Raw genomic sequence first — 17899 nt, 5'->3', positions numbered from 1 at the left:
CTCATAACGATCACCATCCAAAACATAGTTTGTCTTTCATGTCTCTTTTGCCACTGCTGAAACACACCACCCACCACCTCACTGTGCTACCATCCACTGCTAGGCCTTCATCAACATTCAGCAAGCATTAGTGAATGTCAGTGGCTGCAGTTTTCTTTTCATTGAAGAGTTCAGTGATGCACCTTTGCTTCATATGAACTTTGATATCAAACTGCCCATCTGCTGCCATCTGTGGCATGGCACCAAAATGTAACAGGAATATTGGGCTCAACCTCTACTGCTATATCTCCAACATCTACCTCTGATGTTGTAGTCCAATGTAATGTAATAGGAGGCATTACTTTCAGAGCAGCCCTCATAGTTATTACCATGCTTAACTTATAATCAGGTCACTCCTCTTGTATAAAATTACCAGAAAATATGAAGTTGCTTGGTGTTCCTTGAGCATCTTGTGATAAGAAGTCTTATAGTTGGCGCTACTAACCAGGGATGTTAAGATAGATTTATCTGTGTAGATTTGCATCTTCTTCAAGTCAGCAGAACAGCATTTTGCAGCAGGAAAACTGAGACTGGAAAGTCACAGAGCTACTTTTTGGTAGTGCTGGTATAGCCTTAGCTTCTGTAAAATGTTAGTTCTATTTATTAAAAACCTGGATGGAAAGCTTGAAGAAAATCTCAGGAAGGTATGATCTACAAAAGGGTGAGGCAAGTGATGTTTAAAATAGACTTTTGTTTTCCTACCTTTGCTCTCCTGAATTTTTTGAAATTGGAGTGCCACCCGTGTGTTCCAGCCTCAGAAATGGGAAGGTGCTCTAGCTGGTGCTTAAGACTCACACCCACCTTGCTTATGCAGAAATAGAATTTAAATTTAGGTTTCTTAGTAGCAGAAAAGCAGACTTGTTTGTATTTGGTTTGGGAAGCAATAGGTATTCTCTGCTAATAATTTGGGAAAGTATTTCTTTGGATTTGCCACACTGCTGCTGATACTGAAGTATAAAGAGAGAAAAAAACAAGCAATTTCTTCTTCCAGTGATTTCTTTAGTCACTGTGGCTTTTGTCCCATCGGCTTTGCTACTCAAGTAGCGTGGCAAGTGGTAGCTGTGATAGGTCACAGGCAATTTGACAGTTTGGCATAGTTTGTGACAAGAAGCAGTTCCTAGACCTAGCAGATGTTGCCTTGCTGGTCTCTGATCACTGCACATGTTTGGGAGAGTCTGCTGTGTGTGTAGCTGTGTGTGTGTCACAGTTTGATGTAGTCTAATATTAAGTGACGGACAGCCTCTGGGACCCAGCTTGCAGCCTGCATGATGTGGGAACTCGGCATCTCGGTGCCTGCCTGAGGCTTAGTGAAGGTTTGCTTCCACAATCCTATTTCTTTTGGGATGATTGTGTAAAGAAGGATAGCAAAAGCCATTTGTGTTTGGTGATACAGCAAAAGGAGATCAGAATTTACATATAAGAAGTAATGAATTGTTTAGAAAGCAATGCCCAACTTCCTCCAGCATAGCAGTGTATTTCATAGAAGTATTTTTAGTCTTCAGGAAATCATTTGCAATGTGCTATTAGAGGTAATTATTTTAATGATTGTTTGCTAATGTTACACCAGGCTTGGAGAAGACAGGTAAATGTATTCTCAGAAAACTGTTTTGCAATTGTTTTTTTTTCCTGTTGTTTTGTTTCCTGATTAAAGTTAGGGAGATGGCATAAGAATGAAAGGACTAGAGCCTGAGAGACCAAGAGGCAAAGTAGCTAATGAATCATTTTGTGCAGATTGTAGTAGCTAGAGTCAAGAATACTGTTGTGTTGTTATATATACTTTTATTAAGCATTAAACTTTTTCAAATTTATTTTGTGCTAATAGCTAGATATTCAGTCAGGTCAGGGCTTTGTCATGCTGGTGATAAAAATCCAGCTTCCTGCACAGTGGATAAAATTTTATTTTTTCTTTTTAGCAATCGGTGAAGATAATAGACATGCATGCTGTGATTCAACCTCTTTGTCCTGAAAACAAAAACATTCTCTGCTAAGGTAAATTGATAGAAAACTACACAGAAATGTCTTAGAAATGGAATGCTCCTTTTTTCACTCTTGATGAACTATGGTGCATCAGCCAGAGCTGGAGCGTGAGCATGCTGTTCTGAAACTTTGAAATTCAGTGTTGAAGGAAAAAAAAAAAAAAAAAAGTATTTTGGAGCTGTAAAAGCTATGTTCTGTTGCTTTGTACTTTACTAAACTACTTAGCATCAATCATATGTCCGCTCTGTACTGGTATGTTCAGAGGTGTTCCCTCTGAAACTGAGCATCTTCTCTGAGGAAGCCATGAAGGTGGAGTGCATGTGATTCCCTCCTTGGAGATCCTGTAGTTTGCCTGTCACCCACCACTTGGTTCCTAAGAAAACCTTCAGTAGTGCCAAAGAAGAAAGGAGGCTCTTCCTTACTTGTAGCTTGAACTAGGTAGTTGAACTATGAAGTCCAGGCCAAAATTTATTAGTGATGTTTTTTCCAAAGTAGTTTCTCCAAGGAAAGTTGGAAGTTGTATTCCAGGGCCCTGTCTTTTCTCCTACAGCTGAAGTTACTATGTTGTGAACACATCTACTTTAACACAGTAAAACAGTATGAGGCTTCTTACTCTGCTTTCACATGCTAAATGTTTCCAGTGAGCCACCTGAGATGTTTGTTGCATGGTGACTTCCTTCCACCTGCAGCTCTTGGCAGCAGCTCACTGTGCCAGACAGCCCTGGAGGAGGCAGCTCGGTGGTGGCCAGAGGGGATGCATCAGAGTACGGAGGTGGACAACAGAAAAGAGACTGGTGGTTTCTAGGCCCACTCACGTGGAGACATACCTTTAGTAGAAATACCTGAGGCTTGTCCTCTGGCCAACCGATTCTGAATTCTAGTACTTGCCACACTCCTGTGTTTTAGATCAGAACTGTCATCTTATCTACTGTGGTGTCTGTAAGGTGTTTTCATTTCAAGCAAAAAAAAACCCCAAATGATGATGTAGAGGACCAAGTTAGGTCTGAGCTAGGCTTGAGAATTTGTGGTGCACTTGTAAAGGCAGATAGGTAAGACATGAATGGTAAGAAGGTTAGAGGAAGAACAAAACTGATAACTTTAAGGTGCTATTGAATTTTGTCTTTGGGAAGAAATATGTAACTAATGGTTTTTCAGTATATTTGTCTGGCTTTCCTGCGAGGAAGATTTTGGAGGATTTGGAGAAGAGAATCATGAGAAACACCGAAACTCTTAATACTCCCATCATAGTATGATGTGGGGTTTCAGCAAGCTCTTCAGCATCAATTTATTGCTATCAGTGCTGGTTGTGCATACCATTTACGTCAGTATTGTTATAACTGCTGGTGGCAGCATGTAGTCTCCTTGAAAATATCTGTGGTTATTATGTGTATTACTAGGAACTGCTGTGTATCCCTCTTTAAAAAGAGAGGCTGGTCTTGGAAATCAAAATGGCTAATTTTTTTCTCTATTAGCTTCACAAGGAGTTCCTTATAACTAAAACCACTGACCCAATGAGCCAAGTACCTCCATCAAATGTTTCATTTAATGATGTCTTTTATTACAGTTCAGCAACCCAATAGACTGAGTATCCGCATGGTGGGCTAAGTGCCTTTGAAAACTCGGCAGTAAAACTTCCTGCGTGTCATATGCTGTGAAAATGTTCTCCCCTGACTGGAGTATGCTTTTTTTTGTGTGACTTTGAAGAAATTAAGCAGCAGACAAAACAAATCAGGAGAATCAGTGTCTGTAAACTTACCTGTAATAATCAAAGGTCATTGTGCTCCAGAAAGATGTTTTACAATGTGAATGAGATAAGAAATTAATGTATTTCAGTCAAAACATTGATTCACCCTTGAGAACACATTTCTCTGGGTCCCCTCTTGTTCTCTCTGCACATGCTATAGTTTGCTGTGTTCTCTTGCTAGCCATTTTCCTTGATTCACTCTTGTCCCTTCTCTTCCTGTGGTCTGCGTCACTGCTATAGTAGGATAACCTGGCGATTCCGGGGTGAAGACTCTGGTTTGTAGGCAGTTAGGGCACTCAGCAGCATGGGCAGGAGCCAGTCTTGTGCTCCCAGGCTGCCCTGTGGGTCCCTCACCATCTGTCATGGCAGTTATTTCATCCTGGCTTCTGGGGGCTGAGTCACCAACACTAACATCTTTGGAAGGCTTATGGCTCTTACTGGGCTGAATTTTTTGTGCTGGTGTTTTGTTTTTTTTTTTTTAATGGCAATCATAGCATTTAAATAAACTAATTGAAAATGAATCCCCCTTCTAGTTTTCACATGATATTAACCAAGTGTTACTAATTGCAAATGATTTATAAAGTTTCTAACAAAATTGGAGCAGACCTATCACATAACAGTGAGTAACTGAGTATTTCAGAGTATCACCATGCATATCTCTGTGCTTAGGAGTGCAACAGGCAAATACAGAGTGAGACCCATTCTTAAAGTAACTGTGAAGTTTTAGGCTTGGAGACGATTGTTTCCTGCGCTGCAGTTTTTCCCACTCTTATTTAGTTATTTCTTAATGATTCCATGTGATCCTTTCCCTTTTAGTTCTTGCAGAAAAACATTCTTGGATTGATGATCTTGTGGTGTTTACATTCTGCAATGTGTTAGAATGAACAGAAACCAAATAAACTATGTTATGTGAATGAGCTGTGCAAATAAACTCTTAGGATAAAGTGAACTGACTGCCCTCAATCATTTTCAGCTTCTCTTTTTTCTCTAATTGGAATGAATTACTTTGTTTACATCTCTGCTATGGCTTTGTGTGGTTTCTTTTAAAACCTCATCTCCTAGTTGTTCCATTCTCGTTTAGCTGTGCAGTGAATTTTACCAGCTTGTAACAGCTCTATCAGTAAAGGGAGGAATACTTCCTTCAGTAAGGTCTCAGTTATGGATATGACAGATGTGCCTTGTGAGTTCTGCTCATGAACCAGCTAGACTGGGATACAGAGACTGGTAGTTTCACATGAGGTATGTGAATGAGGCGTGACAAAGATCTAAAATTGAGGACTTTATTTCTGGGGAAGTTCAGATCCTTAAGATCAGTTTTGCAGTACAAACTGAGTTACTTGGAAAGGACCCCACTCATCTTTATACACATAAAAGATGAGTATTTGGCTTCATGTCAGAAATAGGAATTAACAGAATTTTTAAAAACTTTTGAAGATGGCTGCAATTGTTGTATTTTGTCTTGGGTGGAGAATTTCAAAGGTTTATTTCATGAAAATAAACTCTCAAGGGCAGGAACTGTTACTCATCCATGTTTGGAAAGCACCACCAACACGATTTGGATAACAATAGTACTACAGAAGGTTGAAAGAACAATTAAAGAGTGGAAATCATGAGCTAAGGGGGGAGCACATAACTTAGTGTGGTGATGGCTGCACATTGACTGAGAGAGGCTAATGCTGCCAGAAGAAAAATGTTGAAGTTTCTACTTGGAGAGGAGTTTGTGACTGCAGAGAGATTTAGGGATTCCAGTGTTGGCTGCTGTGGATCCCAGTAGGCATCGCTTATAGCAGCTCTGCTACAGACCTGAACCTCTGTACCTCAGGACTAGCAGCCCTCTGGGAATAGTACGCATTTTAAAAATATTTATTTTTAAAGAAAAAGTTGGATTGAGACTTTTTGCTCTTTTGTCTCTGTTCTAAATTACATGAAGTATGTGGGTACTTGCTTATTCTAAAATGGTTTCTTAAACTACAGACAAGTTATTTTTTTTTCTTGGTTAAATTAGTTTGTTTTGTATTAATTATGGCTTTCATGAGAAACATTAAAAAAAAACCAGGAGAACAACTATAAAGTAGCTACCAGGAAGAAAGCAGGGTTTTTCTAGTGTCCTTGGTCTCAATTTTATCAACCTAAAGTGATCACTTCCTTTCTGGAGCTTTTTTCATGCTTTGTATATTATTTCTGTGTTGTTGTTCACATGAGATTGACCTCCAAACAGAGCTAAAATGTAAATACAGGGAAGGTGAGAGATAAGCTGGGTAAAACTATGGCATTGGTACAGTGAGCTTTTAATCATTTGATCTAAATATTAGAAAATATGCTAGTAAAATAGCATGTTTTCTTTACGACTCTCATGTTAGATAGATGGACAACAGATCTGTAGTAGATACGGGGAGATAATGCTAGATGATTTCACAAAATGTTCCTTCTGCTTCTGTTCACAGGCTGACCACTTGTGACACCAGCGTGCTGTATCCCCACATAGGCAATGCTCTGTGCCGCCTTTGCCTGCAGCAACCTCTGTTGCGTGTTTGTTGTTGTTGTTCGTTCTTGAACAAAACAGTGCTGAGACATGGTTGGTGCTGTTCAGCCAGGCTTCCTGAGGGCTCTGGAACACCAGGAGAGATATCAGCCAGCTTTTTTCTGACAAGCAAAAATGCCTTAACTCTGTCACCCTGGAAAGTACGGCGCTTTTTGGTAAGTTTTATTTTTTTTTCCTTGCAGGATGCTCCAGGGGTAAGGCTATGTCAAAGTTGGATATACAAACAAATTTAAAAAAAGAAAACTTTGTTCCCTTTACTCTTCTTGGCAAAGGCTGTTTCTTGGTTATGTTGGATATTACTATGTGTGTTGTTGGAGAAAAAAAAAATAAAAAAACAACTCTCTTAAAATAATTTCATTCTAGCATTGATGCTGCTTCTCTGTTTAGATTCCACTATGAATATTTTAGTTAAACTAAAATTCTTTTATGTTTCCTATTTTCCTTCTGAAAACAATGTTTGGTGAGGACTGTTGATGTTTTAGCTGGTCGTTGTAAGCTAAGACATAGCGGGCTGATTGGTGACCTTGTCTTGCTTTTGGCTGGGCTTGCTTTAGCCTGGTGTGGCCAGGTTTCAGCAGTTGTTTTCCTGTTTTGACATTTATGGTCACTCTGCTGCTTCTAAACATGCAGACACTTACTGCTAAATCCTTGGCACTCCTGTTTTTATTCCCTCCATCCTCCAACTCTCAAATATATAGATGACTCTTCTGAAAATATGGACAAATTGGGTCAAGTTGACTTGTGAGTTCTGTTTGTGGTACAAAGAAAAAGAAAATTAAACAGGGAAATTTCAGACATGAAAGAAAAATGTGGAAAAGCAGCGAGAGCTTGTATGAAGAGTAATGATGTCGTCACTGGAAGAATCAGGTGGGTTTTAAATAACATAAATGAGCAGAGAAGAGACACTAATAGAGAAAAACAAAAGTCACAAGACGTGCTCAGCTCCAGCATGTTGGCCAGCACCTCTCTCAGCTCCAGTTCTGTTTCCAAAGACATGAAAGACCTGGGGGAGCTCAAAAACCAAGTGGTGTGGAATTGTGGACAGGTCTTATTAGGAAGAGTAAGAATTTGTTGTAGAGCTAAAAAAACTGTGAACTCTGGGACAGAGCTATAGTGTTCTGTTTTAAATTAAAATAAACTCCAATGATAAGCTTCAGTTATCTCAGCAGGAGTTTAATATATTGATTAAACATACTTAACTAATTATTCCATGTCATTTTTTATCTGAAACGTTTAAAAATTGTAAAATAAAATGACATTCATTAAATGAAAGTTAGAAACAGTATCACTTACTGTGGCACGTCTGTAAAATACATAAATAATAATTTATTCGGGACTTGTTAATACTTCCAAGTGATGATAATAATCCACCATATTTTATTTATTTTTTCCTTTACATTAAAAGCGAATCATAAAATATTTATGAAACAGAAATATCATCTTGCATATTCTACATTTGTGCTTAGTTTTCTTATATTTTCTTCTGGAGCACTCCTGCCCCCACTTATCTCTTTTGCTTTCTACAATATAGACTGATTGTAATAGGCATCCATGTTTCTTACTGTGGGATTCAAATTCAGGCAGTTTTCTAGACCTTCTTACATAAGGCTGTGATGTGCTTCTGTGCTGTAGGAAGCACTTTGTAGAAGTTACCCTCTTTGATACTTGCAGGTCTAGATCCAGTGAAGAGTACCACAGCTATAATGATGTAGCACATGTTATAAATGCTGTTGTATTGTTTAGAAGAACATGCCCCTCTCTTGTATTATTCTGCACCAGCATGCTTCTGCTACATGAGTGGAAAGACAGCGCTGCAAAACAGAGCTCTAGCTATCCCCTTGGAGAACAGTGCCTCACAAATCCTGGACAGCAACCAGAGAACTGGATTTGTGAGTGTTCTTGAGGAATTCCCAAAAGTGGTTTGTGGCACGTATGCATATCTGTAGGCATGTCAGTAGCTACTGAATGGCCTTCAGCAGGTTTTGTTGTACATACAGTGACTTGTTCAGGGTCCTTCTTGCAAACATACTTTTTTCCCTCTGATACAGAGACCCCATATTACTGTGTAACTGACAGTCACAGTGATAGTACCCAGCAAACATTCCGTAATGTCTGTCGTAGTGTGATTGACACAAATGCCTGCAGGGAGGCTCCTGTTCTGTGAAGTTTTTGGTTGAGGATATTGCACTTGATGTTACACCATGGATCACACAGCTTTGTGTAGCTGCAGCAGCACATGCAATGAGCAACTGGTGTTACTGAAGTGTGAAGTTCTGCACCTCACACCAAGAATCATTTCCCCATTTTACAGTGAACTTACTCATCCCAAAGCATAGGAAATGCAAGATTTAAGAGGACAAATGATGACTACAACACTAAGTTTTTCTACTGTTTGTTTCAGCCTGTATTATAAGCCCTGTGGTCTGCAATGGGGTTGGGCTCCAGTGATCTGAGAAAAGTACTACAACTGAGCCATTGTTAACGTAGGCACCATCAGGAGTCTCTGTTCCATCCACATTTTGCTTTACTTTGCATGTGAATTATCCTCCTGGGTGTGCACAGAAACTACCATAAGACTGAATGTTAATCTAGGACTAAAGGACATTAGAGTGATTTCAGGAAAGAGGGGTCATGACTTTCTTGGAGCGATGGGAAAAGCTCACCTATTATTGTGTAAGTCTAATCTTGCATGCCAGACTTAAATAAATTGGAAAGACTTTTGTCCCACAGATGAGCAAAAAAAAAAAGGGGCTTTGGGAAAAGTTTGATGATGGGAGACCTTGTCTTGCCTTATTGGCATGGGCTGGACTGGGCTGAAACTATCAAGTAATGCAGCTGCTAGCAAGGTTGGTTCTACTGACATCAGGATAGGCATGTCTGCTTGAAGTGAGGGTTAGGCCCTCTTCTACCTTTAATACTTTAGCAAAGTTTTCCATATTGTTGGCAAACTGCCGTTAGAAACTGAATCTTTTCTCTAAAAGTTTATATGCATCTGAGAATATGGGATGGGCACAGAAGTATTTACCCTCATGCCAGCATCATAGGGTTACAAAGCTGTGAGATCTGGTGCTCCTAAAACTTAACTGGAATTTTTTTGTATTGTTACTAGTTTAGTCTAATTCTCTGAACTGCAGTCTATAGCAAATACACCTGCACAGAGAAAATTATAGCAACTGTACTGAAGTAGCTAAGAGTGTCATTAGAAGTTTTGTCATGTATCTAGACTATGGGCTTCGTATTAAGGGTTAATGAAAAGTGTTATTCAGTATTCCAGGAAATTGTCAAGATCACCAAGTATTCTACTGATGACCTGTGTTACGCTGAACTCACTCTTTCCATGTTTCCAATAAAAACACACAGCAGATTGTTCCAAAACCAGTGTCAAACACAGTTAAAAATAAATTCCCTTGTAATTTAAATCTGTTGTACATATACTAAATATAGTGCCTATATATATATATATATAATATAAATAAATGTTTTCCTTAGATGAGATTTTAATCCTGAGACCTCACTTGGATTTTATGAGATATTGTAATTTTCAGTTATGATTCCCAACAGTTAAAAGTATCCTGTCTATTTGACTCTGTTTTTATTGCAACACTAAGAAAGCTTTGTGTCATTCAAACACAGTATTTGTAAATAACTAATTATGGGCCTGTTTCTTCCCATTGAAGCATTAACACTTGGCACCATGCAGAACAGTCCCTTTTCAGCTGCAAGACAGTTTAGGGGAGGCAGTGGACTTGATCTCAGAACAGTAGGGTGCTACTGACAAGCTGTTGGACCACTTCACCCCCTGCTCTTTAAATGGCAATCAGATGAGCCAGAGGGCAACTTTAAGGGAATATTTTTCTCTAGTAGCTGTAACATCTGCCTCCTTGGCAGCCTCTGCTGGCAGTTGTGCTGGAAGCTCTGGAGTTGCCCCTGGCCCTGTGCTGTATTTACTTTGCTGAGAGGTTAACTTGAGCTCTGCTGGATCCTGTTACCTGATTTTCTTTTGTTCTGTCATTTTTCTCCTCCAATTGTTTGGCTGCTTAACCCTTTTTGAACAATGTTTAGAGTGACAGCAAGTGTGCAGAATGAGATGAAATACATTAACTTTTTTAACTGGTAAATTCCTTTTTGAGTCAATACAGCTTTTCTGATCTGTTTAACTGGGTTTATTTTGCTTCAGCCTACACAATTTCACCATTGCTGTCTGAACATTTGAAAGTGCTGTTCCCACATTTGTACTTTTCTCTTAGCATCAGTTTGTTTATTTTTTGGGGGGACTCTTATGTGTTTTATATTTCACTCTTCTCTTCTGAGAAACTGTATTTTGACTAGTGCTTCATTTTGGTGGAATGATGTGGAAAGCATAAAGACAATTTAAAAGTAGTCAGCATGAACATATCAATATTTATTGAAATACTGAAAAAAAAAATCCATTGGCGATGAGAAACTTCTGGCAAGAACTGACGTGACAATATGTATTTCACTGATACAGTAAGAAAACTTCAACTTCAACAAGTAACTCACTGCACATTCTAAAAGTTGCATGGATTTAAATCCAAGGCAGCTGCAGAACATCTGTAGTACAAATAGTCAGACTTTACAGATTGTCTGTTTACACACACAGAACAACTATAATAAACCAGCCAAAGCCAAAACCTTTGAATTTTTAGTCTGCTTTTACTAATATGTCCTGTAATCAATAAGACAGTCAAAAGCAAATGTCTGGTTACAAAGTAGTTAACAATTAACATGAGGTTTGGTTATTTACTTTTTCTTTTTCTTTTTCTTTTTCTTTTTTTTTTTTTCTTTTGTTTGCAAACTTTGGGCAATCAAGTGGGATTCTTGGAATGACAGATATGGGCAAATATGTTAGTTTATCTGAAATTGTTTTCATTAAATTGTATGAAAAAATCTTCCCTCTTACATCCTTATTTTAATTCTTTTGTCCTGTATGTAGATTATCATGCTGTGAATACAGCTAGTAACATTTTTAAAGCTTTTTACTTAAATATTCAGTGATATTCACTGTAGCATTTCAATAGCAAAAAAGAAAAAAAAAATAGAGAAAAGAACATGCAAACACTTGAAATATGCTTTGTTTTTCTTTTAAAAAGGAAATGAATGACCAAACTTTGAACTATACTCATGATACGTAGATATCACAGCCACAGTCAATTGCCACCTGCATCTTACTGTCTGTTAATTTAGTTTGTTTGAGGGAGAATGCTCTTAGGTAAATAATGTTGCCATGCTTGCTATGTGGGATGACCATGGGGGTGTATATGGTTTGCTTTTGGCCAGTATGTCACTGTGTGCATTCTGTGATTCAAGGCAGGCATCTAGGAGGTGCAGACATCGGGCTTTGCTGTGTTTGTACCCTATGCATGGACAGAATACAGCTGATTAATACAGGTGATTAAAATAACATGTTAACTAATGCAGATGTAATAATTAATGTCTTTGGTATACAGTGTGTGGATAGTTGGAAAAAAATGAGAGAATGCACCTTTTCAAGTTCACATGAAACAGAAAAAGCTACAACTCACATAATTTACAATAGATTTAAATAAACTACATTTAAGATTATGAAGATTTACAGACAATTAATCAAGTGAATGATTTAAATTTATGAAGACGTTTGTGTGTCCCTGAACTATGTTCCACTAGCTTGAAGACATGCTACAGTAAACACATATATTTGGCTTCTTCATTCTGGCTATATCTTAGATAAAGATGAAACCAACAAACAATAAATTAGCATCATAATTGTCTACAGTGGAAACTATCATATACAGTATAAATAAACTATTCAAAAGCCAGCAATCTTTATGAAAAAAAATCAAAGAATTAGGATTTTATACAGTTTCTACAAGTGATTGTACAGCTGATAATCTCAAAATTAAAGTCAAACTAAAGTCCCCTCCCCCCACTGATTTTAGTGTCTCACGACATACAGTAATTAAGTACTGGTAAAATAATTACCAATTTGAAAGCAACATTAAGGAAATCACTGCTTTGCAATTTTATCACAGTTGTTTTTTTTTTTTTTTCTTTTTTCCCACAGGACCTAAAGAATGTAAACACTATGTTTTTGTTAATGTTAGAGGCTAATACTTTATTTTAAATATATGTTGATCCACATCTGCAGTTACCTTTAAGGATAGTGAAATAAGGCAAGACTTAGAACCGTGGCACTACATTTTAATACTGATACCTTCATTTGGACAGAGAGAGATTTGTTTGTTCTTCTCCAATATTTGTTCTGCAGCAGACTTTGGCCCACATAGACATAGCAGTATCACTCTTCTTTTTTTCGCATTAAAAAAAAAATGGGTATTACTGAACCTTAAAAAAAAATTTGATTAGATATTGAACATCATCTCATACAGTTTGCCTATTCTTGCATTGCTTAATGCATTTCTGTTCTTTTTTATTTTATTTTTGTTTAATAACAGTATTTGTCGAAGAAGTTGTCACTTTTAGTGGCTTAGGTAACTTCCTTTTTTTTTTGTTTTTTCTTTTTTTTTGTTTTTTCCTTTTTTTTTTTTTTTTTTGGAAAAGGCCATGAGTACATAGCAGAGCTATATTTTAGCCACTGCACTAGTGAAGTATATATTTGAGTTGAATTTTTTTTGTTGTTGCATATTTATCTTAGATTTTTAATGACAGCCAGTGACAGTAGTAGAAGGAGGATACTGCCTGATTTAACAACATGAACACGTAATAAAACAGACGTTAGAACATAGTAAGAATGCCAAGCTAACTTGAAAACAGACTCTTCATATTAGCTGTTTGCAGTCCTGAGAGACTGTCAAAACCAGCCTCTAGGGAAGTGGTGGCCATACTACCTAGAACGTGGTCTAGGCCAACTCTCTCTTACAGACTGTTAAATGGATGCCACATCGTTTATCACAGAAGAAGTGCTGGGTCCTTGAAAGAATGATAGAAGATGGTATAGATGCAGCTTTGCATCTGTTATAACTGTTCTAGAAGTCCTGCTGTACTATGAAGGAATTTAGTGCACTCAAATTCCCCACTCTCTTAGCTCAACAATACAGATCAGTTTTCCCCTAAATTTCTTCGTATTGGCAATCAGAAGTTAAATATACAAGAATCATTCTGTCCTTATTCATGTTGACATTGGTGATAGTATCCACTTTTTAAGTTTACTTCACTCCAGTTTATAAAGTCCTATAGAGATTCCTTTGGGGATGTGTAGCATATGATTCACAGTTTGCAATACAAATACCCTGATACATCACTTATTTACTATTAGTATTTGATTATTATACCATTTTGCAAAGTCTTAAAACCACATTTTAATTAGTGTTGCTTGGAGCAGTTCAGAGTATATTTTTTCCTTGAAAGCAGAAGCTCTAACGGATATAATTTATGCTCTCTTTGCATGCAGCATCTCAATGAGAAGGTTATTACATGGAACATCTCCGTTCAGGTGTTTGTAGTAGAGGTATTCTTCTGCCTGCATACTGATGGCCCGGATTTCTGGTAGTCGCAGGAGAAGCTGCCCAAATTTGTCTGTTTGCTGTGGGTAATTACACATTGTGTAGTCCAGCAGAGCAGCATTCACTTGTTCTTGAACACCCTCCACAAGCTGGAAGTTCTCTAGATTTTTGACATCTGAATGATAATTAAAACAACAACAAAAAAAAGTAAGAATAATTGAGTTGCATTTTAATTATGGCTTACTAAGGCAATTTTTCACTAAATGTTGTGGGTTTTTTTGTATTTTTTTTCCTCCTGACAAAAGCATACTCTACAAGCTGCTGAATATTCAGTGATCCCTTTTGCAAACTTTCCTGGGAAAATGATCACAAAAGAGCTTTAGCGGAGTGTCTTGTTGAAATTCTGCATATACCTCAAATCAATTAGACACCAATGGAGTCTGAGCAAGGTCAGCTCTTTTCATATCTTACAAAAAGAAAGGTTGAGGATTCCTAAAGTAGAAGACCATGATATATTGCTAGCAAATGAGTCCCAAGAGGAAGCCCTATCTTTAACCTAGTATGTTACACAATTCATATAATTCTGTATTAATTTTTCTGACCCAAGGTGAAATCTGTGTCCAGGGTATGATGTAGTTAATTCTAATAAAAAGTGACAGGGCTCTTGTTTCTGTTTGACATTTTCTAAATGATTCTGAAAGCCTTTGACTTGTCTAGTCTATGTTAATGAACCATCTGGTACACTCCAGTGACTGCCAAAATAATCTTCCCTACTAGAAACTCTCTAAAATATATATTTCATTGGCTAATGATCTTTATAAATTGAAATCATTGTCCTTTGGGTGGAATACCAGATAAGAATGGTGCCCTTTAGCCTGACTATGCTTCCTGAAATCCAACATGCTAATTTTATTTGGTATTGGACAACACAGGCGCTTACATCAGTAGGTAGGCAAGATTTGTTCACTCTGCCTCTCTTTGATTATCTTCTTTCTGTTCCTACACAGGAAGTTTAAGCTATGGAAATGGCAGTCAGAGATAAATCACAAAAACATAGAATCACAGAATTGTAGAGCTGGAAGGGGCCTGTAGAGATCATTGAGTCCAACCCCCCTGCCTAAGCACACTCCCTAGAGTGGGTTGCACAGGTAGGTGTCCAGGTGGGTCTTGAATATCTCCAGAGAAGGAGACTCCACAACCTCCCTTGGCAGCCTGTTTCAGTGCTCTATCACCCTTATCACAAAGAAGTTCTTAGGCATATTTGTGCGGAACTTCCTATGCTCCAGTTTGTGGCTGTTTCCCCTTGTCCTATCGCTGTGCACTGCTGAAAGGAGTCTGCCAATATACTAACTCCTTACTGTTTGTGTCCGTTTGTAAAACCTGTTTCCATGCTGTCTTTTGACATATCTGAAGACTGCAGAAATTATCCCAAAATTTGCAAATCAGACTGCTGCTATGATGCAGAAAATAGGAAGCAATCAAAGTACTCTTGCTGGGAGAACTTATTTTGATCGACATTCAATCATTTATACCGTCAGTAGAGTACTGTAATACAGTTTCTTTGAATAAAGACAAATGTGTCCCTATATGGATGTTTTTTGAGCAAGGGAGAGGGGGAATTTGGCAGAATTTGGTTCATTGTAAATCCCAGCCTTTCAATGGAGGGGAAATGAGTGTTTTCCTCTGTGAAATAGGAACACACTTTGGTTCCCCAATCCATCAGTGGACTGGAAAGCTGTGTAAGTTGGATCTAATTGCACCTTTTCCTAGAAGAGCTTTAAATAGAACAAATGGTTCCTGCTTATAACTGTGCTAGAATAAGAGGAAAATGGTTGAAGGTGGCAAACATTTTCCCTCAGGATCAGAAAACAAGAGGGAAGCCACAGATCCCAGTGGCAGAGCTGGATAGCATGCACAGACTTTGAGCAGGAGCCTCTCTGGAGCGTGCTGTACTTGCTGCCGGCTGCCAATTAGCTTCACTCTTGCATGGGCTTTCTGCAAGGTGGATGGTTCCTGCCATCATTACCGTCTGCCTTTTTTCTGTCCCACTTTCACTGTGGAAATGAAGCAAGTGGTTCCCTGAATCTGATGCTGCTTGCTTGGGAGCCAGGACACAACATCTGCTTGAATTTTGCTATCTGGCTTTAAAGAACTCTCTAGCAGTACTTAGGTGATGATGACTATCCATCTAGAATCATCAGATATTTCAATATCCAGAGTGAGGAGAACTGGACATTTCAGAGCTGCTGTGCGTGGTCCCTGAGCTATTCACACTTATTTATCTGAAGTCTTTCTGCCCGTGTCCCTGGTAAATCATGTTTTCGTATATTACGCTGGATGTTTTCGAAGAACTGTTTGTTTTCACATAGGTACCGAAAACTCCCAAGATATTTTGCAGTGAGTGTGACTTGATTTAAAAGTTGAGTGTTGTGTTATGATTAATAGATTGCTTTCAGAGGCAAGTTGCAATCGTGAATGAATTCGCAGAACGTAAATTCTCCCAGAAAATGTGGCCTGTGTTGGAGTTAAACTGTGTTAAACAGAAAGATAAATCGTATAATGATTTTAGAATTAGCATGTCAAACCTTTTTCATGCTAAAAATAACTTCAAAATAACTTTAAACAGTTCTTTAAATACTTGTGCATGGCAACAAAAGCATTAGAGTCAAATTTAAAAGTAAGTACAATTAACACGAATAGTAAACAAAAAGTAGTTCTGGGGGCTTTTATGCTGCATCCAGGCAGAGGAAATACTTTTAATGTATTCCTGGCATTTGTGATGAGAATCGGATGTTTGTAAACAAGGTGGTTTTGGTTGATCAGTCCGAATGCAAGGAATTTTCCTTACTCTTTCTGTACTGAATTGGAGTATTCATGGTCCAAGTGACTACAGTGTTGGACATCATTACATCTGTGTGCTGACCTCTCTGGCAGCGCAGTCATGACAGAGATGGTGTGGAGGCAAGCTGTTGACCAGTTGTGTCTTTTGAGTGAGGTCCTCATGGCGTAACCAAGATTGGCAATTTAGTATTTAGATAGTGATTTTAACTAACTACAGTTTTATTTTTGTTGCAGATGTTTCTCACGTGCTTTGGGTTTGTTTTTGTTCTTGACAGTTATTATTTAACTTTGGCTAAAGGAGCTTGATTTAGTTTTCCAAGTATTTCCTTTTCGATAAGGATCCTTTGAACGCTACTGAGGTAAACTGGCAAAACACCAGGTGATGCTGATGTAACTCTGCTGAAGTCAGAGCTGTATAATGAGCACGAAATCTGCTACTGATATACAATACATCAGTCTTTTGTGCTTTCGTGTAATTCTTCACTCCCGTCTGCTTTTTAGAATTGCAGTGTCTCTTACCAATTTTATTTCAGTTAGTAACAATTTAAAGTACACATGTTTAAGCTTAATGCAAGAAATAATTTTCCAGTGCTTAGACACTTGTAAATTAAATGAGTAGGAATAGGTCCCCCCCCTCCCACCCACACACCCTTAAATCCTAGCAGCTAGAAAAAGTGTTTTGTGTTGCTTACAGTAAGTATCAGTCTCTTATCTCTTCTACTTATTCACTCAGGGACTAATTACGAACTTTTTACATGAAACAGCCTTACTGCAAGCTCACAGTGGGGCGCACATCTATTTCTATCCTTATTGGAAAGTAAACCCTTAGGTCTTCTGGAATATATTATATGTTTTACAAGAAATAGCAATTGCTTTTCTGTCAAACAAAGAATTTTTTGTTCTCTATAGCTTACTTTTGACGATTAAGACAAAAACAGTATTATAGTGTGTCAGGATCTGCTCTGCACTTACTGTAAAAACGTGCTACTATTCCCACAAATCTCCCAATTTTGATTCTTTTATACATCTGCTATAAAGCTGTGTTTTTAGCTGAAACTGCATGCAGCATTCAGTCCAATAAGAACACTTCTGCATATTTTTCCCAAAAATGGGTCTGGTCTTTAGAGGGGAAAATATTTAGGTTTCAGAGAGATTTTCTCCCTATCATATTCCAAACATGAAATACTGAAAATTTGGTGGTGTATTAATCTGTAGAGAGATTCCTTTGGTCTGGGAATTCTGAAAAGCAAAATGAAAGAGAATGAGAGATTTAAATCTGAAAAACAGTAACTCCTT

At 38.0% G+C, this 17899-nt stretch overlaps 1 protein-coding gene and 1 long non-coding RNA gene across 3 annotated transcripts in view; one reads left to right on the top strand and one right to left on the bottom strand.

The window, feature by feature from the left end:
* Window positions 1-17899, top strand: part of LOC104912303 (uncharacterized) — a 118285-nt gene that overhangs the window by 50669 nt on the left and 49717 nt on the right. The window contains exon 5 of the long non-coding RNA XR_004160745.2: window positions 6205-6457. This is a non-coding gene — a long non-coding RNA (uncharacterized LOC104912303). The remainder of the gene's footprint in view (window positions 1-6204; window positions 6458-17899) is intronic.
* The window catches only part of NR5A2 (nuclear receptor subfamily 5 group A member 2), a 77898-nt gene continuing 70688 nt past the window's right edge, over window positions 10690-17899 (bottom strand). For both annotated transcript variants that reach the window (XM_085232233.1, XM_085232234.1), the window contains exon 7: window positions 10690-13937. In XM_085232233.1, the coding sequence (XP_085088359.1) occupies window positions 13690-13937 (248 nt within the window). In that variant the 3' untranslated portion in view covers window positions 10690-13689. The remainder of the gene's footprint in view (window positions 13938-17899) is intronic.

Source organism: Meleagris gallopavo, chromosome 10, assembly GCF_905368555.1.
Source record: "Meleagris gallopavo chromosome 10, MGAL_WU_HG_1.1, whole genome shotgun sequence".
Classification (NCBI taxonomy): domain Eukaryota; kingdom Metazoa; phylum Chordata; class Aves; order Galliformes; family Phasianidae; genus Meleagris; species Meleagris gallopavo.
This window is presented reverse-complemented; position numbering and strand designations above follow the sequence as displayed.